The sequence below is a fragment of the Oncorhynchus gorbuscha genome, linkage group LG03 (assembly GCF_021184085.1).
Source record: "Oncorhynchus gorbuscha isolate QuinsamMale2020 ecotype Even-year linkage group LG03, OgorEven_v1.0, whole genome shotgun sequence".
NCBI lineage: Eukaryota > Metazoa > Chordata > Actinopteri > Salmoniformes > Salmonidae > Oncorhynchus > Oncorhynchus gorbuscha.
The window spans coordinates 52,256,319-52,280,143 of NC_060175.1; the positions used below are offsets into that span (position 1 = coordinate 52,256,319).

The following is a 23,825-nucleotide window of genomic DNA, read 5'->3' on the forward strand; positions in this document are numbered from 1 at the left end:
TCGTTCTCAACTAACATCAAGGCGGTGGCCCGTTCCTGTAGGTTCATGCTCTACAACATCTGCAGAGTACGACCCTGCCTCACACAGGAAGCGGCGCAGGTCCTAATCCAGGCACTTGTCATCTCCCGTCTGGATTACTGCAACTCGCTGTTGGCTGGGCTCCCTGCCTGTGCCATTAAACCCCTACAACTCATCCAGAACGCCGCAGCCCGTCTAGTGTTCAACCTTCCCAAGTTCGCTCCCCAATGGTGGAACAAACTCCCTCACGACGCCAGGACAGCGGAGTCAATCACCACCTTCCGGAGACACCTGAAACCCCACCTCTTTAAGGAATACCTAGGATAGATTAAAGTAATCCTTCTCACCCCCCCCCCCTTAAAATATTTAGATGCACTATTGTAAAGTGGTTGTTCCACTGGATGTCATAAGGTGAATGCACCAATTTGTAAGTCGCTCTGGATAAGAGCGTCTGCTAAATGACTTAAATGTAATGTAATGTAACTATTTAACTTGCTAGGTAGAGACTTATTATGGACAGAGCACCATGCCATCTACAGGGGACTGATAGACCATAACACGGTCACCACTGATAAATCCATGATTATCGAAATCTTCAACAAGCATTTCTCAACGGCTGGCCATGCCTTCCTCCTGGCTACTCCAACCTCGGCCAACAGCTCCCCCCCGCCCCCAGTCAGTCAGGAAAGCTAAGGCCAGCTTCTTCAGGCAGAAGTTTGCATCCTGTAGCTCCAACTCCAAAAAGTTCTGGGACACTGTGAAGTCCATGGAGAACAAGAGCACCTCCTCCCAGCTGCCCACTGCACTGAGGCTAGGTAACACGGTCTCCACCGATAAATCCATGATTATCGAAAACTTCAATAAGCACTTCTCAACGGCTGGCCATGAAACTATCCGCCGCCATTGTCGCAACCCCTATTACCAGCCTGTTCAACCTCTCTTTCATATCGTCTGAGATCCCCAAGGATTGGAAAGCTGCCACAGTCATCCCCCTCTTCAAAGGGGGAGACACCCTGGACCCAAACTGTTCCAGACCTATATCTATCCTGCCCTGCCTATCTAAGGTCTTCGAAAGCCAAGTCAACAAACAGGTCACTGACCATCTCGAATCCCACCGTACCTTCTCCGCTGTGCAATCTGGTTTCCGAGCCGGTCACGGGTGCACCTCAGCCACGCTCAAGGTACTAAACGATATAACCGCTATCGATAAAAGACAGTACTGTGCAGCCGTCTTCAACGACCTTGCCAAGGCTTTCGACTCTGTCAATCACCATATTCTTATCGGCAGACTCAGTAGCCTCGGTTTTTCTGATGACTGCCTTGCCTGGTTCACCAACTACTTTGCAGACAGAGTTCAGTGTGTCAAATTGGAGGGCATGCTGTCCGGTCCTCTGGCAGTCTCTATGGGGGTGCCACAGGGTTCAATTCTCAGGCCGACTCTTTTCTCTGTATATATCAATGATGTTGCTCTTGCTGCGGGCGATTCCCTGATCCACCTCTACGTAACACTTGCTGTGCGGTAGCAGAGAGAACAGTCAATGACTTGGGTGACTGGAGTCTTTGATAATTCTTTGGGCCTTCCTCTGACATGCCTAGTATATATGTCCTGGATGGCAGGAACCTTGGCCACAGTAATGTACTGGGCCGTATGCACTACCTTCTGTAGCACCTTACGGTCAGATGCTGAGGAGTTGCCATAGCTGCCGGTGATGTAACCGGTCAGGATGCTCTTAATGGTGCAGCTGTAGAACTTGAAGATCTGAGGAACCATGCCAAATCTTTTTAGTTTCCTGAGGGGCAATAGGCATTGTCGTGCCCTCTTCATGACTTTCTTGGTGTGTTTGGACCATGATAGTTTGTTGGTGATGTGGACACCAAGGACCTTGAAACTCTCGACCCACTCCACTACTCTCAACCCACTCTACTACTACCCGCCAGGAAGTCCAGGATCCAGTTGCAGAAGGATATATTTAGTCCCAGGGTCCTTAGCTTAGTGATGAGCCTTGTTGGCAGTATGGTGTTGAACGCTGAGATGTAGTCAATTAACAGCATTTTCACATTGGTGTTCTTTTGTCCAGGTGAGAAAAGGCAGAATGGAGTGCGATAGAGATTGCGTCATTGGTGGATCTCTTGGGGCGTTATGCAAATTTGAGTGGGTGCTGTTGATGTGAACCATGACAAGCCTTTCAAAGCACTTCATGGCTACTGATGTGAGTGATATGGGGCGGTAATCATTTAAGCAGGTTACCATTGCTTTCTTGGGCACAGGGACTATGGTGGTCTGTTTGAAACATGTAGGTATTACAGACTCGGTCAGGGAGAGGTTGAAAATGTCAGTGAATACACTTGCCATTTGGTCCGCACATGCTCTGAGTACACGTCCCGGTAATCTGTCTGGCCCCACAGCCTTGTGAATATTGATATATTTAAAGGTCTTGCTTACATTGGCTACGGAGAGCGTGATCACACGGTCATCTGAAACAGCTGGTGCTCTCATACATGCTTCAGTGATGCTAACCTTGCAGTGAGCATAAAAGGCATTTAGCCCGTCTGATAGGCTTGCGTCACTGAGTAGCTCGCAGCTGGGTTTCCCTTTGTAGTCTGTAATAGTTCGCAAGCCCTGCCACTTCCGTCAAACGTCAGAGCTGGTGTAGTAGGACTCAATCTTAGTCCTGTATTGACGCTTTGCCTGTTTGATGGTTTGTCTAAGGGCATAGCGGGATTTCTTATCAGCTTCGGGGTTAGTGTCCCGCTCCTTGAAAGCGGCAGCTCTAGTCTTTAGCTCAGTGCGGATGTTGGCTGTAAACCAAGGCTTCTGGTTGGGATATGTACGTATGATCACTGTGGGGACGACGTTGTCGATGCACTTATTGATGAAGCCGGTGACTGAGGTGGTGGTATACTCCTCAATGCCATTGGATGAATCCCGGAAACATATTCCAGTTTGTGCTAGCAAAACAGTCCTGTAGCATGGTATCCGGGTCATCTGACCACTTCCACATTGAGCGAGTCACTTGTACTTCCTGCTTTAGTTTTAGCTTTTAAACAGGAATCAGGAGGATAGAATTATGGTCAGAATTGCCACATGGAGGGCGAGGGAGAACTTTGTACGCATCTCTGTGTGTGGAGTAAAGGTGGTCTACAGTTTTTCCCCTCTGGTTGCACAAGTGACATGCTGGGTGAAATGAGGTAAAACGGATTTCAGTTACCCTGCATTAAAGTCCCCGGCCACTAGGAGTGTCGCTTCTGGATGAGCGTTTTCTTGTTTGCTTATGGCCTTATACAGCTCGTTGAGTGCGGTCTTAGTGCCAGCGTCGTTTTGTGGTGCTAAATAGACGGCTTCAAAAAATATAGATGGAAACACTCTTGGTAGATAGTGTGGTCTACAGATTATCATAAGGTACACTACCTCAGGTGGGCAATACCTCGAGACAACCTTAATATTAGACATATGTAACATATTGACAAATAGACACACCCCCACCCTCGTCTTACCGGATCTAACTGTTCTGTCCTGCCGATGCACAGGGAACCCAGCCAACCATATATTATCCATGTCATCATTCAGCCACGACTCGGTGAAACATAAGATATTACCGTTTTTAATGTCCCATTGGTAGGATAGTCTCGAACTGAGCTCATCCAGTTTATTCTCCAGTGATTGCACATTGGCCAATAGAATGGATGGTAGTGGCGGGTTACCCACTCCCTGAAGAATTCTCACAAGGCACCCTGATCTGTGCCCCCTGTATCTGCTTATTTTCTTCATGCAAATGACGAGGACTTTCTTCTTGTCCGGAAACGTCAGACTCATTAAAGAAAAAATATTTCTCAGTTCGAAGTGAGTAATCGCTGTTCTGATATCCAGATGCTCTTTTCGTTCATAAGAGATGGTACTATCAATGTTACGTACACCATAAGTTACAAACTTATGTTGTAAGTGCGAAAAATGCAAAAAAAACACAGAAAATAGCACAATTGGTTAAGAGCTCTTTCAAGTTGATTTTTGATCATTGTTAGACAGCCATTTTCAGGTCTTGCCATAGATTCTCAAGCAGGTTTAAGTAAAAATTGCAACTCGGTCACTCGGGAACATTCACTGTCTTCTTGGTAAGCAACTCCAGTGTAGATTTGGGCTTGTTTTTTAGGTTATTGTTCTGCTGAAAGGTGAATTCATCTCCCAGTCTCTGGAAGAAAGCAGACTGAATCATTCTTCTAGGATTTTGCCTGTGTATAGCTCCATTCCGTTTCTTTTTTTATCCTGATAAAATACCCAGTCCTTAAAGATTACAAACATACCCATAACATGATGCAGCCACCACTATGCTTGAAAATATGGAGAGTGGTACTCAGTAATGTGTTGTATTGGATTTGTTTTGGATTTGCCCCAAACATTTAAAAAAGTTATTTGCTTTGCCATGTTTTGCTGTATTGCTTTTAATGCCTTGTTGTAAACAGGATGCATGCTTTTGCTTTTATTCTCTACATGCTTCTGAATTCATCAAATAATGATGGTGCTTGCAGAACTTGTTCATTTTTAGTAAGGGATTCGTCTTTAAGTCATGATTGGCTGACGATAGCTAACTGTGGATGGGTGACAAAAGTTGCAGCTATTGTGTTGGCTGTTGTCATCTTACCTATCTGGTTTCTGTTTGGCGAGTAGAAAGCATTGACAACAGCAGCGCCAATGATCCACCTAGAAAAACCCCCAATTAGAATAAAGATCCCATCATTTGAGAGGGAATGTGTGCTCAGTGTTCAGTGGGGGGTGCGTCTACAGTATGTGAGGCTAAATGGATGTATCTTACATGTCCGGGTCGACTGGCTCTCGCAGCTTCTTCAAAGTCTTGTGTGCTTCAGCCTGCAGGTTCTCAAGGACGTTCTCAAAGTAGTTCTCCTCACTAAAGTTCAGCTGCAGAAAGAGACCAGATCCTCAGAAACAATCTAGACAACAAATTCTACATCCATTTCTCTTTCAAATTGGAAGATGTAGCACAGTACTTTGGCCAGGTCACACATACATGGGCATACTCCTGGTCAAGCTTCAGATTACTCTCTTCCAGAATGTGGTCAGGATAGCCAATATGCTCCTTAATGGCCATGGCCTGTAACATAGAGCAGTAGAACAGTCAGCTGGTAAGTTCTTTGAATTACACTTTCAAAATGCTGAGGTACATGGTATGTTTGTTTGCACCGCTTTGTTAGTACCTTCTCTCTTGCCTTCTCCTTAGACTGGTCATCCATCCAGTTCAGCTCCTCAAGTGTCTCCACGTACGCTTCCTGGATCTTACTGATGAGGTCACTGACCTGTCCACACAAAGAGTTAATAAATCAACATATACATACCCGTAACAACTCACATGGACACAAATGGGCACTCGTGTTAAAAGTGCAGCCTAAACTGCTTTAGTGACAGTGATATAATATGCCGGAGAGGGATTTTCCCTGTTTTGCCTGCATCTCGTCAACAGGAGTGACTCACCATGCGTTTACTCTCACCAGCAAAGGTCTCTCGCACATACAGAGCACCCACTGCGTTCTCCATGCTGCCCTGGACATAACGCACACAGTCTCTCCACCGTGCCTCTTCCACGGTGGTCCCGTACAGTGCCTGACACACACACAGACAGTCTAATTTGCCACACGTTTCCACGAATTTGCTTTTCAATGTGCTTGTGCTCCTAAGTGTGCTCAAATATCTGTCTCACCTTTCTGTAGTGTGCCCTGGCATCTTTGAAGCGGCGACTCAGGCTGCTGACTCTCTCCATGACGAGCTGCCAGGTAAGGTAGTTCTGCAAAGTTCTGGATGAGAAAAACATGGACATATTTCACCAACTATGTCCCTCAATCGCTCAAGCAATGTATCTACATGACACACACAGCCCAAGATGGTGTGACCACAATCCACCCTCCTGCATGACTCGCGTGATAATTCACAGTAGATAATATACTGATAGAAGCACATTTGAACCATGGGCTTCTCATGATTCTACCATAGTTCTACATGAACAGCTGCCATTGGGCAGAGTCTGACCTGACCGTGTGTTTGGAAAGCACGTTGTTCATCTTCTCCAGGTAAGGAGAGCTGTAGACCACTACCTCCTCTTCTCGCTGTAGGTCCACAGCCACGCTGGACAACACTCCACGCACAAACCTTGTCCAGTTAAAACCCTGTCAGAAATATATATTTGCTGCTATTACTATCAGGCTGAGCCTTCTTCTGCAAGCTACAAGTACATACAGTGAATTCGGAAAGTATTCAGACCCCTACAGTCACGCTACAGTCTTATTCTAAAATGGATTGAATTGTTTTTTCCCCCTCATAAATCTACACACAATACCCAATAATGACGAAGCAAATATAGTTTTTTTTTAAATTGTGCAGATGTATAAAAAAAACTGAAATATCACATTTACATACAGTTGAAGTTGGAAGTTTACATATACCTAAGCCAAATACATTTAAACTCAGTTTTTTTTTACAATTCCTGACATTTAATCCTAGTAAAAATTCCCTGTCTTAGGTCAGTTAGGATCACCACTTTATTTTAAGAATGTGAAATGTCAGAATAATAGCAGGGAGAATTATTTCTTTCAGATTTGATTTCTTTCATCACATTCCCAGTGGGTCAGAAGTATACATACACTCAATTAGTATTTGGTAGCATTGCCTTAAATTGTTTAACTTGGGTCAAATTGTTTTAGGTAGCCTTCCACAAGCTTCCCACAATAAGTTGGGTGAAGTTTGGGCCATTCCTCCTGACAGAGCTGATGTAACTGAGTCAGGTTTGTAGGTCTCCTTGCTCCACACACTTTTTCAGTTCTGTCCACAAATTTTCTATAGGATTGAGGTCAGGGCTTTGTGATGGCCACTCCAATACCTTGACTTTGTTGTCCTTAAGCCATTTTGCCACAACTTTGGAAGTATGCTGAGGGTCATTGTCCATTTGGAATACCCATTTGCAACCAAGCTTTAACTTTCTTTAACTTCCTGACTGATGTCTTTAGATAACATAATTTTACATACACATTTTGTTTTTATTTAACTCGGCATGACAGTTAAGAACAAATTCTTATTTTCAATGACGGCCTAGGAACAGTGGGTTAACTGCATTGTTCAGGGGCAGAACGACAGACTTGTCCCAAAGCTACTCCTGCGTTGTCTTCGCTGTGTGCTTAGGGTCGTTGTCCTGTTGGAAGGTGACGCTTCGCCCCAGTCTGAGGTCCTGTGCGCTCTGGAGCAGGTTTTCATAAAGGATCTGTCTGTACTTTGCTCCGTTCACCTTTCCCACAATCCTGACTAGTCTCCCAGTCCCTGCTGCTGCAAAACATCCCAACAGCATGATGATGTCACCACCATGCTTCACTGTAGGGATGGTGCCAGGTTTTCTTCAGATGTGAGGCTTTTCTTTCAGGCCACAGAGTTCAATCAAGGTTTCATCAGACTTGTTTCTCATGGTCTGAGTCCTTTAGGTGCCTTCTGGCAAACTCAAAGCTAAGGTGTGGCTTCCTTCTGGCCACTCTACCATAAAGGCCTGATTGGTGGAGTGCTGCAGAGATGGTTGTCCTTCTAGAAGGTTCTCGCATCTCCACAGAGGAACTCTGGAGCTCTGTCAGAGTGATCATCGGGTTCTTGGTCACCTCCCTGACCAAGGCCCTTCTTCTCCGATTGCTCAGTTTGGCCAGACGGCCAGCTCTAGGAAGAGCACTTGTTTTTGTTGAATGTGGTAAAGTGTATGTCACTAATATGAATGGCTGGTCTTTCTCGTGACTATGCCTTGTGGGTATTTGGTTAACCCCCATACTCAAATAAGAGTATCAAGTAATGTAAGCAAAGCCATTATTTTCATTGTAAATGTCTTCTTCTGATCTTACAAGCTAAACCTAAAGGCATTGCCAATACATCTACCCTTATTGCACTAACATAACTATATAGTTCTGGTTTATGTGCCTAAAGTTTGTTTCATTGTTTTTGGTGGTTCCAAACTTCTTCCATTTAAGAATGATGGAGGCCACTGTAATCTTGGGGACCTTCAATGCTGCAGAATTTCTTTGGTACCCTTCTCCAGATCTGTGCCTCGACACAATCAAGTCACAGAGCTCTACAGACAATTCCTTCGGCCTCATGGCTTGGTTTTTGCTCTGACATGCACTGTCAACTGTGGGACTGTGGGATGTATGTGCCATTCCAAATCATGTGCAATAGATTGAATTTACCACAGGCTGACTACAATCAAGTTGTCGAAACATCTCAAGCATGATCAATGGAAACAGGACGCACCTGAGCTCAATTTCGAGTCTCATAGCAAAGTGTCTGAATACTTATGTAAATAAGGTATTTCTGTTTTTTATTTTAAATTTGCAAACATTTCTAAAAACCTGTTTTTTGCTTTGTCATTATGGGGTATTGTGTGTAGATTGATGCGGGAATAATTTAATCAATTTTAGAATAAGGCTGTAACGTAACAAAATGTGGAAAAATGGAATGGGTCTGAATACTTTCAGAATGCCCTGTACATATAGTACAGTGTACTATAAATAGACAACGCCACCCGACTCAAGTCTCATCCACTTGAAATCACTGGAGTGGAAGCACTTACGTTGAGATTGAAGGACTCCTGCAGTTTACTAAGGGTCATCTTATTGTAGAGAATCGTGACATCCTGACGTTCCTCTGCAGGGGATGTGGCCTATGACACGACAGCACAGAAAGTATAGGTGTACAGTAATGTCTGATGTATTATAATTTGAGGTGACAAGCTGTATTTAGCAGTAATATTGATCTAATCATGATATTCATCAAGTTTATAACATGCGGACAACATAAAGTAGAGTGTAGTTGATTTCATGAGTCTCTATTAGATTCGTTTCTTGCTGTAGACTAATTCATTGAAGTCTCTTTTTCATTTCTGTCCCAGTTCTGGTCCCTATTGTGGCAGGTTGGCACTCACATTGGCTATATCTGTCTCTAGATCCAGCACCTGCACCATTTCCTCCACCACACGGTCATCATCCTGGGTCAAGTTCCTGTCCTCGCGGGCAATCCTCGCCATGGAAACCATGAACTGCAAGTAGGCCTCTCGCACCTAAAGAGCCATACGACACATAACTGCAAAGTTGACCTGCAATGACATCCATATAACGTTATTAAACACGCTGTTGATGAAAGTACCCTTTTGTAGTTTCCATCGTTGAAATAATAATCTCTGGATGGCATTCCCAGTCCTGGCTGGTCAATCTGTAAAATATAAACAGACATGTCAGTTTTCTATCACCAAATCACCATTGGTGAAGATTGACAAATAAAACACTGAAAATTTGCGAACATTGTGTATTCAAGACACTGTCCTTACGTAGATAATGTGACGCCGGGAGTCGCGGTCATCCGTCCACACATACATGTCCAGAATAACCTTTTTGTGGTAATGAGAGTTGAGGGTGGCTAGAGTATCTTCCAGGCTCCAAGCCTGTTCTGGGATAATAACATTAAACAATTATATACAAGGCCATTTAACATAACATTAGTCATCTGGCTTGCAGAGAGTACACTGACTACCTCTCACACAGCCAAGCATACAGTGCCTTCAGACGGTATTCATATCCTTTGATTTATTCCACATTTTGTTGTGTTACAGCCTGAATTCAAAATGGATCAAATAAATACAAACTCTCACCCATCTACACACAATACCCCATAATGCCAAAGTGAAAACGTGTTTTTAGAAATGTTTCCATAAGTATTCACACCCCTGAGTCAATACTATGCAGAAGCACCTTTGGCAGTGATAACAGCTGTAAGTCTTTCTGGGTAAGTCTCTAAGAGCTTTCCACACCTGGATTGTGCAACATTTGCTCATTATTCTTTTCAAAATCATTGCTAGACAACCATTTTCAAGTCTTGTCATGGATTTTCAAGTAGATTTAAGTCAAAACTGTAACTCGGCACTCAGGAACATTCACTGTCTTCTTGGTAGATTTGGCCTTGTGTTTTAGGTTATTGTCCTGTAGAAAGGTGAATTCATCCCCCAGTGTCCGGTGGAAAGCAGACTGAACCAGGTTTTCTCTTGGATTTTACCTGTGCTTAGCTCCATTCCGTTTACTTTTTATCATGAAAAACTCCCCAGTGCTTAACGATTTCAAGCATTACCCATAAAATGATGCAGACGCCACTATGCTTGAAAATATGGAGAGTGGTTCTCAATTTTGTGTTGTATTGGACTTGCACCCAAACATAACACTTTATTCAAGGCCACAAGTTAATTGCATTGCCACATTTCTGTTGACTTGTTGCAAACAGGATGCATGTTTTGGAATATTTTAATTCTTTACAGGCTTCCTTTTCACTCTGGTTATTATTGTGGAACAACTTCAATGTTGTTGATCCATCCTCTGTTTTCTCCTATCACAGCCATTAAACTATGTAACTGTTTTACACTCACCATTGGCCTCATGGTGAAATCCCTGAGCGGTTTCCTTCCTCTCCAGCAACTGAGTTAGGAAGGTCACCTGTAACTTTGTAGTGACTAGGTGTATTACACACAGAGTAAGTCCATGCAACTTATTATGTGACTTGTTAAGCAAATTTTTACTCCTGAACTTATTTAGGCTTGTCATAACAAATGGATTAAAAACTTATTAACTCAAGACATTTCAGCTCTTCATATTTTATTAATTTGTTCAATTCCATTTATGGGGTACTGTTTGTATATCAGTGACACAAAGTCTACATTTAATCAATGTTACATTCAGGCTGTAACACAGCAAAATGTTCAGAAAGTCAAGGAGTGTGAATACTTTCTGAAGGCACAGCACTGTAGATGGCCACTGCCGCACAACTTACAGTCATATATCTGCTTGTGAAAAGGCACCAGATGCACTTACGTGTGTTCAATTTAGTTTGAGCCGCCGTCCTTAACTACATTTAATTATACTGGCGGCAGTCAGGAGGTTTGGCGCAGAGCACAGTGGTCTATTTTAAGAATTAGTCACAGTCCTGATTGACTGATTCACAACACCTGAGAGCTGGGAGGAGGGGCAGGTTGGACGAGCATGTCACACGTCACTCTCACTCATATCTCACTCATATCACTCATCATTTCATCATTTCAGTGTGTGTGTGTGTGTGTGTGTGTGTGTGTGTGTGTGTGTGTGTGTGTGTGTGTGTGTGTGTGTGTGTGTGTGTGTGTGTGTGTGTGTGTGTGTGTGTGTGTGTGTGTGTGTGTGTGTGTGTGTGTGTGTGATCAGTACCTGTAGCGCTGTTCCAGTCCTCTGAGGCAACAGGCCAATCTCCTATGCTGTCGATGAGACGCATGAGAGGCTTGGAGTCGAGCTGCTCTATCAGAGCTACAGCAGACAACACAGTAACACCTTTACGAACGCACCATGAGTCAATCTTACATACTTACTGTTGATTAATATTACAGAGTATGCAACTAATTCTGATGAGACCAAAGAGCTGTGTAACAGTGTTAACTGCTGTTGAGTTAGTATGAGTTTAGACGTGAGAAATCCTACTCACTCTCATTCATGCAGGAGCTGTAGAGAGTTTTTGCCTTCTTGAAGGCATCACGGTCCTGATCACTCTCAGTCTCAAAAACTCCTGTGAGAAGATAACCGACAGCATTGCAAAGATTGACCTAATTTTATTAATTGATTTTATCTAACACAGCAAGTTGATGATAACACTGTGTAATCCTGCATACAAGACAGTAGCTGAAAATGGGTCACTTTTATCACATAATGGCTGACCCTGAGGTTACTATGGGTCTACTACTACTAAACATGTTGCTGACTGACCTTTAAAGGCCCATTGATTTTCCTGTGTTTTATATATATTTCCACACTATGAGGTTATGATCATGCCGTTTTGGTGTAAGAACTGTTTGAAAAGACCACCTGAAATTTCAGCCTGTCTTGGTGAGTTTTGGCCTTCCATGGTGACATCCCCATGCGGTAAATTTGTTAGTAGACCAATAAGAAAGAGAGTTTCAAACCCCTCTGCCAATAACACCTCAATTTTCCCCTCCCCACTCAGACCACTCCTGGCAAAATTATTTCTTGAGATATCGACTTTTGCTATTTTTGTTTCTTTTTGACCATTTTAATTGAAAACAATCATAGAAAGATACTTCAGTGTTACCTAGAAATGATTTGACATTGAGATAAAATAAAAAATAAAAGTGGCTGCATTGGACCTTTAAGCACGATCTCCAGCTTGTCTCTGAGGATGTCGAAAACGCTGTGGCGGGAGCTGGTCTCTGGGATGACATGGCGCTCCAGCCAGCCCCCACAGGCATACTGGTAGAAGTTCTGACAAGCCTCTACCGTTGCATCCATGTTCTGCAGAAGACGAGCAGCTGCGGGGCCACAGTCAGATGAGGAGTCAAGAGAGGGGAATATGGGATTACATAGCAGTTAAGGGAAACTTGTGATGCAGTTATCTGTGATGTTGATGTAATATTGAGTGATGAGTTTGTTTTGGGAGGAAGAACAACCCCGTATGAAGGCAGAATGCTCACCTGCAGTAACACACTCAGGAGTTGTGCAAACATTGCTGGGGGCAGAACGATACTGCTGCCCTGAAAACATGACACAGTGAATGGATATAAGAGGAACTTTTAATAGAAAACAACTCGTCATTCCTGGCAAAGAGTATGAATTTATTAACAGCGGCATTAAGGACCATTTGGATTTCTCTGTCAATCATGGCTTGATACTGTCTGTCTGTCTGGTCTCTCTGTGTCACGACTTCTGCCGAAGTCGGTTCCTCTTCTTTTTCGGGCGGTGTTCGGCGGTCGACGTCACCTGTCTTCTAGCCATCGCCAATCCATTTGTCATGTTCCATTTGTTTTGCCTTGTTTTCACACTCACCTGGTTTCAATTCCCTAATTACATGTTGTATATTTTCCCTCTGTTTCCCACATGTCCATGTTGGGAAATTGTTTATTTTGTAAGTACGTGTTCTATGTGTTACTGGTGCGCTACTGGTTTTGTAGTCATGTGTTTGTTGTTTTGCATGCAGTTAGTTTTATATATTAAACTGCTCCAGCTATTCACCACGTTCTGCTCTCCTGCGTTTGACTTCCCTGCCAACAGTTACGCACCCCTTACACTCTGTAATGGCTGTGTCAGCGATGACTATTCTCTCACTTTTGTCAGAGGGAATTACAAGGGGAACATCCTCTGGCCAGTTTACGTTGTAGCGTATCCTATAACATGGATATCATCACATATTTCAACTCAAGTGTCAAGACTCACCCTCGGTGACTGAGCTCCTTGACACACCAGATCTATTAGATTGCTCTGCATTGGAGAGAAAATAAACATGGAAAATGATTGATCAGAGCACTTACTGTTACAATAGGCTGGAATGCTTTGCCCACCTCAATATTGGAAATTTTATTCTGATTAGAAAATTGGTTGCCTATTTATCCCTCAATATATTTTACAAAACACTCTGGGACAGTTGTCACAAGATGCTCATAAAGTTTTTCAGATACTGCTTGGCTTTGTGCTTTCCAACTAGACAAATCATAACATGAAAACCTGATGAATATCACAGTAAGATGTGAGTGTAATTAGTGGAGGTCAAATTCTACTGCCCAATGACCATTGCCCAACTATAGCCAAACCATATGACCTCCACAATTTGACATACCCGTTAAAATGTAAATGGCATTACTATTAGTGGAGAAAATCTGACCAATTCTGGACATTAAGCACTTTACTTTACAAATGGAATGGCATTTAGCAATTGGATTAGGGGAATAGTCCTTGGTCATTGGGTTGAGCCTACCTCTCAAAGCCGAAGTGTAGAGGACTATCAGTCCAGCTAGGGCACAGCTGACCAGCAACAACAGCACAGATAGCCCGATCTCCACAACAGTCCAACGGCGCTTCACTGGTTTGGTTGATTTTTCCATGATATCCATTTGGCTTTCAGATTTTCCCATTCTCACCTCTCCGGGCTCTCTGGGAAATGAGTGTGCAGAGTGAAGGGGACGGGGCACAGGCAGAGAGCCTGCGTACCCGTTTGTGAGTGGGCTGTGTCAAGTGATGCAGTGCTATGCCAGTCGTTTAAGTGACCTAGACCGAGTGAGAGAAAACATAGTTGAACCTTGAACTTATCCCTTCGTAGGAAAGTGTCTCCTTTCTATGCTAATGCTTATTTATAGGCTAATAGCCTAATGAATCACACCCTTCCATTGGGCCTACTGCACACCGGGAAATAAATTATTGTAGTGTCTGATGTGACCATGGTGTTCCCTTGACTGCTTCTGTGATATGACCCAGACACAGCTGACAACAATGCGCAGAACAAATTATGAGCTCAGCTTTGCCACTTTGCTATTTTGAGAAAATTCTTAGTTTGGGACATAATATTTGCTCATTTGACTTTGGATACATTTTTAGCCTTACAAGTGGTCATATTAGGCTTAATGTTAGAAATAACGTGGGTTTCTTCACCCACTCATATCTTAAAGCATTTTGAATGAAATTATGCATTTGTGCTTTTAGCACAAAAAAAATGTGTAGGCCTAACTCAATAGGGTTAATGTGGCTCTTCATAATTCTACAGCTGGCCGTACACCTCCTGCACAATATTTCCTACTCATCATAATGTTTTATCTGAACACAATATAGCAAATGAGCATTTCTGGGGAACAAATCCCAATGACTCATACCTTTCAGCATCACTTTGCATCTTTTCACTCATCAACACCTGTTCCTCCTCCAATACCAGCCTGTTGCACACGCTCTCTAGCTGCTCTTCTATTAGGAGTGACAGGAGGCAGGGCTCTAAATCAGAGGTTCATGCCGCGGTGCCCCATTAGCTTCTCCTGATGAATACTCATGGGCACGTCTGTCACGGCTGATGGAGGTTGGTGGAGCTGCAGGTCTTTACTGCCTGTCTCGAATGTATTCGCAAAAGCTGTCTGTCTCAATGTCAGAGCTACATATCTCTGTAGTCAACAAGACCAGGTTGCTGTAGTAGGCCTATATCCAAGCCAAAAATCTACTTTCACCCCTCAGATAGACGATACAATTAATTCCTTATTTTGATAATTAGATATTGCATATTTGATATCTAATAGTGATATGATTGCACTGTCATCTTCAGTTTTCTTACAAAGGGTTGTGGTCATTTATGTATTAAATTCTGTTGATATATATTGAGCAAAAATATAAACGCAACATGCAACAATTTCATTGATTTTTCCGTCAATTTAAATAAATTCATTAGGCCCTGTAACGCCCTGGTCGAGGTATTTTGTGTTTATCTTCATTTATTTGGTCAGGCCAGGGTGTGGCATGGGGTTTTTGTATGTGGTGTGTTGGTATTGGGATTGTAGCTTAGTGGGGTGTTCTAGTTAAGTCTATGGCTGTCTGAAGTGGTTCTCAATCAGAGGCAGGTGTTTATCGTTGTCTCTGATTGGGAACCATATTTAGGCAGCCATATTCTTTGAGTGTTTTGTGGGTGATTGTTCCTGTCTTTGTGTTTGCACCAGATAGGGCTGTTTCGGTTTTCACATTTCATTATTTTGTAGTTCTTTATGTATAGTTTTTTCCTTCATTAAAATATCATGAATCATCATCACGCTGCATTTTGGTCCGACTCTCCTTCACCACAAGAAAGCCGTTACAGGCCCTAATTTATGGATATCACATGACTGGGAATACAGATACCTTCAAAAAATGGGCCTCGCACTGAGCCTCAGGATCTCGTCACAGTATTTTTGAGCATTCAAATTTCCATCGATAAAAAGCAATTGTGTTTGTTGTCCATAGCTTATGCCTGCCTGCCCATACCATAACCCTACCGCCACCATGCGGCACTCTGTTCACAACTTTGAGATCAGCAAATTGCTAGCCCACACGATGCCAAACATGTTCTGCGGTTGTGAAGACGGTCAGGACGACTGGACATACTGTCAAATTCTCAAAAACAACATGGGAGGTGGCTTATGGTAGAGAAATTAACATTAAATTCTCTGGCAACAGCTCTGGTGGGCATTCCAATTGCACATCCCCTCAAAACTTTAGACATCTGTGGCATTGTGTTGTGAGACAAAACTACACATTTTATAGTGGCCTTTTATTGTCCTCAGCACAAGATGCACCTGTGTACTCAAAGTATGAGCGGACCAACTGTCAAGTGTCTTCACTGACATTTTCAACCTCTCCCTGACCGAGTCTGTAATACCTACGTGTTTCAAGCAGACCACCATAGTCCCTGTGCCCAAGGAAGCAAAGGTAACCTGACTAAATGATTACCGCCCCATGGCACTCACGTCAGTACTTTGAAAGGCTGGTCATGGCTCACATCAACAGCATCCTCCCAGATATCCTAGCCCCACTCCAATTCACATACCACCCCAAACAGAGCCACAGATGACGCAATCTCAATCACACTCCAAACTGCCCTTTCTCAAATAGACAAAAGGAACACCTATGTGAGAATGCTGTTCATTGACTACAGCTCAGCATTCAACACCATAGTGCCCTCAAAGCTCATCAATAAGCTGAGGACTCTAGGACTTAACACCTCCCTCTGCAACTGGATCCTGGACCCCCAGGTGGTAAGAGTAGGCAACAACACGTCTGCCACGCTGATCCTTAAACTTCTTATGGCTGCAATCCCGTTAACGGGATGATATGACAACAGCCAGTGAAAGTGCAGGGCGCCAAATTCAAAACAACAGAAATCTAATAATTAAAATTCCTCAAACATACATGTATCTTATACCGTTTTAATTGTAATATTGATGTTAATCCCACCACAGTGTACAATTTCAAATAGGCTTTTACAGCGAAAGCGCCACAAACGATTATGTTAGGTCACCACCAAGCCACAGAAAAACAGAGTTTTTCAAAAAGCACAAATAGAGATAAAATGAATCACTAACCTTTGATGATCTTCATCAGATGACACTCATAGGACTTCATGTTACACAATACATGTATGTTTTGTTTGATTAAGTTCATATTTATCAAAATATGAGTTTACATTGGCGCGTTACATTCACTAGTTCCAAAAACATCCAGTGATTTTGCATAGCCACATCATTCAACAGAAATACTCATCATAAATGTCAATGATAATACAAGTTATACACATGGAATTATAGATATACCTCTCCTTAATGCATCTGCTGTGTCTGATTTCAAAAACCTTTACGGAATAAGCAAACCATGCAATAAATAGCCAGAATAGCCACCATGTTGGCGTTAACATAAACAAGAAATTACATGATAAATATTCCCTTTGATGATCTTCAACAGAAATCACTCCAGGAATCCCAGGTCCACAATAAATGTTTGTTTTGTTCGATAATGTCCGTTATTTATGTCCAAATACCTTCTTTTATTAGCGCGTTTGGTATACATATCAAAAACGATCATTCTGGTCAGCGTTACATTGGACAAAAATTTCTAAAAGTTATATTACAGGTCGAAGAAACATTTCAAACTAAGTACAGAATCAATCATTAGGATGTTTTTAACATATAGCTTCAATAAAGTTCCAACCGGAGTATTCCTTTGTGTCTTGATGAGCAATGGAACGCAAGTGGATACCATGAGGAATGCGTGTGATCAGAAAATGGCTGACTGCCAGTCACCTGATAGATTCTGCGCTCATTCAGTACCACAACACAGTAGAAGTCTCATTCAAATTTCTATAGATGGTTGACATCTAGTGGAACCCCTAGGAAGTGCAACATCATTAATATCTCAAGGGGATTTCATTGGGAACTGTGGTGAATACATACCAAGCTCAGATTTCTCACTTCCTGTTTTGATTTCTCTTCAGGATTTTGCCTGCCATATAAGTTATGTTATACTCACAGACATCATTCAAACAGTTTTAGAAACTTTAGAGTGTTTTCTATCCAATACTAATAATAATATGCATAGATTAGCAACTGAGACTGAGGAGCAGGCCGTTTACTTTGGGCAACTTATTCATCCAAGCTACTCAATACTGCCCCCCAGCCATAAGAAGTTAACACTGGGGCCCCTCAGGGGTGTGTACTTAGTCCCCTCCTGTATTCCTTGTTCACCCACGGCTGCGTGGCCAAACACGACTCCAACACCATCATTAAGTTTGCTGATGACACAACAGTGTTAGCAGGCCTGATCACCAACAACTATGAGACGGCCTATAGGGAGGAGGTCAGAGAACTGGCAGTGTGGTGCCAGGACAACAACTTCTCCCTCAATGTGAGCAAGACAAAGGAGCTAATCGTGGACTACAGGAAAACAGACTCCCATTAACATAGACGGGCTGTAGTGGAACGGGTCGAGAGTTTCAAGTTCCTTGGTGTCCACATCACCAACGAACTATCATGGTCCAAACATACCAAGACAGTTATGAAGAGGGCACGATAAAACCTTTTCCCCCTCAGGAGACTGAAAAGATTTGGCATGGGTCCCCAGATCCTCAAAAGGTTCTACAGCTGCACCATCGAGAGCATCACGGTTGCATCACCGCCTGGTATTGCAACTGCTCTGCATCTGACCGTAAGGCACTACAGAGGGTAGTGCGAACAGCCCAGTACATCACTGGGGCCAAGCTTCCTGCCTTCCAGGACCTATATAATAGGCAGTGTCAGAGGAAAACCCATAAAAATTGTCAGAGACTGCAGTCACCCAAGTTATAGACTGTTTTCACTGCTACCGCACGCACGTCAAGCGATACCGGAGCGCCAAGTCTAGGACCAAACGGCTCCTCAGCAGCTTCTATCCCCAAGCCATGAGACTGCTGAACAATTAATCAAATCGCCACAGGACAATTTACATTGACCCCGCCCCCCTCCCTTTTGTACACTGCTGCTACTCACTGTTTATTATCTATGCATAGTCACTTCACCCCCACCTACATGTACAAATTACCTCAACTAACCTGTACCCCCGCACACTGACTCGGTACCCGTGCCACCTGTATGTAGCCTCGTTATTGTTATTAGTATTGTGTTACTTTTTATTTTAGTCTACTTGGTAAATATTTTCTTAACTCTTCTTGAACTGCACTGTTGGTTAAGGGCTTGTAAGTAAGCGTTTCACGGTAAGGTCTACACTTGACGTATTCAGCGCTTGTGACAAATAAAGTTTGTTGGGATTTGATTTGATTTGTAACTATCATGCTGTTTAATCAGCTTCTTGATATGCCACACCTGTCAGGTGGATGGGTTATCTTGGCAAAGGAGAAATGCTCACTAACAGAAATGTAAAGAAATCTAAGCGTTTTGTGCATATAGAACATTTCTGGGATCTTTTATTGCAGCTCATTAAACATGGGACCAACACTTTACATATTGCGTTTATATTTTTGTTCAGTGTATGTTGTACCCTCAAATGTCTTGGGGGAATAGATGAGATTTAGTAACCTTTAAAGGTGTATTTGTGAATTAGAGCAATGATGCAATGTTATGGTGCATAACTAGACATCAAAACGAAACCTTTGGGTGAAAAATGTCATGGATTTAGACTTTCTTTGCTCTAAGCACCTTTTCTCGTTAGTTGGGATTACATGTTTGGTGACTGGCACCACAGCCACGTCTCTAAACTTCTCAACTCGGTGCCAGGGATTAGTGCCTGTGTCAGGTCAACAGAATGAACTTACTCAATGTTTCTGAACTCTGAGCCTATGTTTTGTTTATACACTACATGACCAAAAATATGTGGACTCCTGCTCGTGGAACATCTCATTCCAAAATCATGGTCATTAACATGGGGTTGGTCCCTCATTTGCTGATATAACAGCCTCCACTCTTCTGGGAAGGCTTTCAACTAGATGTTGGAACATTGCTGGAGGGACTTGCTTCCATTCAGCCACAAGAGCATTAGTATGGTCGGGCACTGATGTTGGGCGATATGGCCTGGCTCGCAGTCGACGTTTCTCCTGAAAGAGGAAAGGACCTTCCCCAAACTGTTGCCACAAAGTTGGAAGCACAGAATCGTCTAGAATGTCATTGTATGCTGTAGCGTTAAGATTTCCCTTCAGTGGAACTAAAGGGCCTAACCCGAATCATGAAAAACAGCCCCAGACCATTATTCCTCCTACACCAAACGTTACAGTTAGCACTATGCATTCGGGTAGTTAGCGTTCTCCTTGTTCTCCTGGTGAAGCTTGATTCAACACTCTAGAAAACGCATTTCCACTGCTCAAGAGTCCAATGGCAGCGAGCTTTACACCACATGGTGATGGTGTGCATGGTGATCTTAGGCTTGTTCTCCAGCTGTTCGGCCATGGAAACCCATTTCATGAAGCTCCCGACAAACAGTTCTCGTACTGATGTTACTTCCAGAAGCAGTTTGGAACTCGGTAGTGAGTGTTGCAACCGAGGGCAGACAATTTTTACGCACTACCTGCTTCAGCACTGTAAGCTTATATGGCCTACCACTTCACGGCTGAGCTGTTGTTGCTCCTAGACTTTTCCACTCCCCAATAACAGCACTTAAAATTGAACGGGGCAGCTCTAGCTGGGCAGAAATTTGATGAACTGACTTGTTGGAAAGGTGGCATCCTATGACGGTGCCACATTGAAAGTCATTGAGCTCTTCAGTAAGGCCATTCTACTGCCAATGTTTGTTTATGGAAATTGCATGGCTGTGTGCTCGATTTTATACACCTGTCAGCAACGGGTGTGGCTGAAATAGCCAAATCCACTAATTTTAAGGGGTGTTCATATACCTTTGTATATATAGTGTATCTATATAGTGACAAAGAAAATGTAATGTTTTTTGTTATTGTTCTCTAGTTTGTTAAGACATTTCAGGTGGCTTTGGGGGTATTTTTAGGATGCACACATGTAGTATTCATGCTCAAAACAATCCATAAAGTAGGCAGCATGCATGATACAGTATTCATGTAGCACAGATAGATAGAAAAGTGTTATCTGACAGGTAGCAAAATTAGTATACATTTTTACATAAAAAAAAAATGACCAGCAAAGATCATACAAATGAGTTTCAATCCTAGGAAAACTTGAAACTATAGCAGCTCTAAATGTATATCTGTTTATGTACCAGTCGTGGTTAAATGTGTGCTAAGGTATGTAGCAAGGGAATGCCTGTGAGGCAGTGCTCCTTACCTGGATCTAGACGGTAGAACTCCCTGAGACGTCTCTCACAGCAAGCTGTTTTCCCAAACACCCCTACTGAGCTGTCACCCAGAGCTGGTGTGTGAAGAAATGACGCTGTGGCGCTAGATGCTTGAGAGATACTATCTGGTCCAGTTTGCAGCTCAGGGAGGGAGTGAGAGAGAGAAAGAGTGAGAGAGAGAAAGAGTGAGAGAGAGAGAAGAAAATACGGAGAAAGAAAGAGAGAGGGAGCGAGGGAGAGGTAGAGAGCATCTCTTACAAAAATACATTATTAAAATAAAATAAAAAAATATTTCCTTGCAGTATTTTGTTTTGCTGTCAATATTTTTGGGTTTATGTTTTGCTTTCAATATATATATATATATTTTTTGCAATACTAAGAATTTTGTTCCCTACTTCAGAAGCGTTGCTTGATATTAATGGCACAAAATTATCTCACTCACTCGAGGATTGCACCATATAATAACACTATTACTCTATTGAAAGTGTTTAAAGCAACAGTCCTTAATTGAAAATGAACAAAGTTAACTCCCTGCCAGAGTTTCCGTAAAAAGCTGAGGGATGGGGCTGGAGGAATGCAACCACTCTCAAATCCATAGACTGCGCTATGGATGCCAGGGCTGACCATCCATGATATCAAACTAACAGTTTTAACAAGGTTTTTAGGCTAAACCGTGGTTGTTTGAATGTACTTTGCTTACAAACATTGGGGTAAAAGAAGCTTATATGTGGGGTTCTGATGGGCGACAACAGTTGAACTAAACTCATGAGGCATTTATGTTATATTCTTCAAGAATCAATGGGTACGTAATCATTCATTTTAGTCCAAAAACGTATGTAAAAACGAAGGATTGCCCCTTTAACAGGCAGTGTCCTTCATACAGCAGAACTACACGGAGTACACCAAACATTAGAAACACCTTCCTGATATTTGAGTTGCCCTCAGAACAGCCTCAATTAATCAGGGCATGGACTCTTCAAAGTGATGAAAGAGTTCCATTGGGATACAGGCCCATGTTGACTCCAATGCTTCCCTCAGTTGTGTCAAGTTGGCTGGATGTCCTTTGGGTGGTGGACCATTCTTGATACACACAGGAATCTATTGAGCTTGAAAAACCCAGCAGCGTTGCAGTTCACACACACAAGTTGGTGCACCTGGCACCTACTACCATACCCCATTCAAAGGCACATGAATGTTTTGTCTTGCCCATTCACAATCCATGTCTCAAATTATCTCAAGGCTAAGAAATCTTTCTTTAACCTGTCTCCTCCCCTTCATCTACACAGATTGAAGTGGATTTAACAAGTGACATCAATAAGGGATCATAGCTTTCACCTGCATTCACCTGGTCAGTCCATGCCATGGAAAGAGCAGGTGTTCTTAATTTTTTTGTACACTCAGTGTATGTTCGCCATTTGAGCGTAAACCATTAAAACCTTCTATAGTCTAAGCCGGGGGAGGGAGGTTTCTACTAAGCTAATATATGGAATTATTTTAAGAATAACAGTTTCATAGATGGAAAAATACATAGTAAAAAAATTCAAACAAAATGAAGTTTGTTTTGAATTCTGTCCGATATCTGGGAGATATAAGAAAGATCAGGATATTTATACATACTTCTTACACATATTTAACCCCTTTGTTTAGGCACTGAACTAGATCCATATGTACTTCCCTTGTTTTGTAGCTTAAACTGATTGGACGCTACAGATGTTTTCGTGAGAAGACCGATTTTCAGGGTTGTCTTATGGTCTGACAAACACCGCTGTAGCTTTTTTATAGGGACTGATCAAATGTTCAATAGGGGAAAACAAATCTGATTTTTTAAAATGGTAATGACAAGGTATAGAAGCTTTTTAAAAACTTGAATACAATCTCAAATACAAGTTTGCGTGCAGGAAAATTTCTGCAACAATAGGATGATCAAATTAAGATACGGCATCTGTATTCTCCACAAATGTAAAAAGGTGGTGTTATAATATGAACTCTAAATTGATACATGTGAAAATATGGTTTCAGGTGTGAAATTTAAGCTCAACATGTGAAAAAAGTGATTTTCATATGTAAAACTGCAACTTTGACGTATTTATTTTGTACGGGACGTAAGAGAGAGTTGAAGGGAGAGGAGGGGTAGAGGTAGAGATGGTAAGTAGGCTGCCAGTGAGATAGTGACAGTGATAATAAGAAATCATGAGGAGAAGAAGACTTTTGTTATGGAGGGAGAGAGAGTGGCGAGAGAGAGGCAGAGGAGGGTAGAGAAGGATCGCAGTAGGCATCAGTTTCCTCAGTGTTTCATTTTCTTACAAAAGTTTCTATTGAAGGATCCCGCCCAGCTGCTGAGTGAATCAGTGAAAAGGACAAAGGGACTCTGAGAGAGGGGAAGCTGGCTGGAAGAGCAACTGGAGAAAAGCATGGGCTTACAGGAATCTGTGGAGGGAGTGTATGGAATGTAATATTGACTCTTTAGTGTCCCAGGCCGTATGAGCAGTTTAAAACAATGCTCTCCAGCCCAAGGGAGGGCACTGCTGCTTGGGGGAAGTTAGTTAGCTGCTGCCTGGTCCCGCTGTTCACTGAGACATGACCCTGCCCTGGTGTCAGATTGAAATGGCATGGCGCCCAGGCTCATTATCAGGCTGATTAAACCACAATAATGAACTGATATTAGATAGAGAGTGGGAACCACTTTGGCCAGCTAACATCCG

At 42.7% G+C, this 23,825-nt stretch overlaps 1 protein-coding gene across 2 annotated transcripts in view; it reads right to left on the reverse strand.

Moving 5' to 3' along the window:
- Window positions 1-21,202, reverse strand: part of mmel1 (membrane metallo-endopeptidase-like 1) — a 32,589-nt gene extending 11,387 nt beyond the window's left edge. The window contains exons 1-18 of one of the 2 annotated variants that reach the window (XM_046342876.1): window positions 21,114-21,202; window positions 13,814-14,038; window positions 13,276-13,320; window positions 12,537-12,596; window positions 12,213-12,374; window positions 11,537-11,617; window positions 11,266-11,361; window positions 9,372-9,490; window positions 9,191-9,256; window positions 8,970-9,104; window positions 8,619-8,708; window positions 6,053-6,189; window positions 5,727-5,820; window positions 5,501-5,629; window positions 5,227-5,325; window positions 5,040-5,123; window positions 4,827-4,930; window positions 4,656-4,714 (exon numbers count right to left, since the gene is read on the reverse strand). In XM_046342876.1, the coding sequence (XP_046198832.1) occupies window positions 4,656-4,714; window positions 4,827-4,930; window positions 5,040-5,123; window positions 5,227-5,325; window positions 5,501-5,629; window positions 5,727-5,820; window positions 6,053-6,189; window positions 8,619-8,708; window positions 8,970-9,104; window positions 9,191-9,256; window positions 9,372-9,490; window positions 11,266-11,361; window positions 11,537-11,617; window positions 12,213-12,374; window positions 12,537-12,596; window positions 13,276-13,320; window positions 13,814-13,970 (1,717 nt within the window). In that variant the 5' untranslated portion in view covers window positions 13,971-14,038; window positions 21,114-21,202. The remainder of the gene's footprint in view (window positions 1-4,655; window positions 4,715-4,826; window positions 4,931-5,039; window positions 5,124-5,226; window positions 5,326-5,500; window positions 5,630-5,726; window positions 5,821-6,052; window positions 6,190-8,618; window positions 8,709-8,969; window positions 9,105-9,190; window positions 9,257-9,371; window positions 9,491-11,265; window positions 11,362-11,536; window positions 11,618-12,212; window positions 12,375-12,536; window positions 12,597-13,275; window positions 13,321-13,813; window positions 14,039-21,113) is intronic. The other variant, XM_046342877.1, reaches the window with a different exon arrangement.
- Between the last annotated feature and the right edge of the window lie 2,623 nt (window positions 21,203-23,825).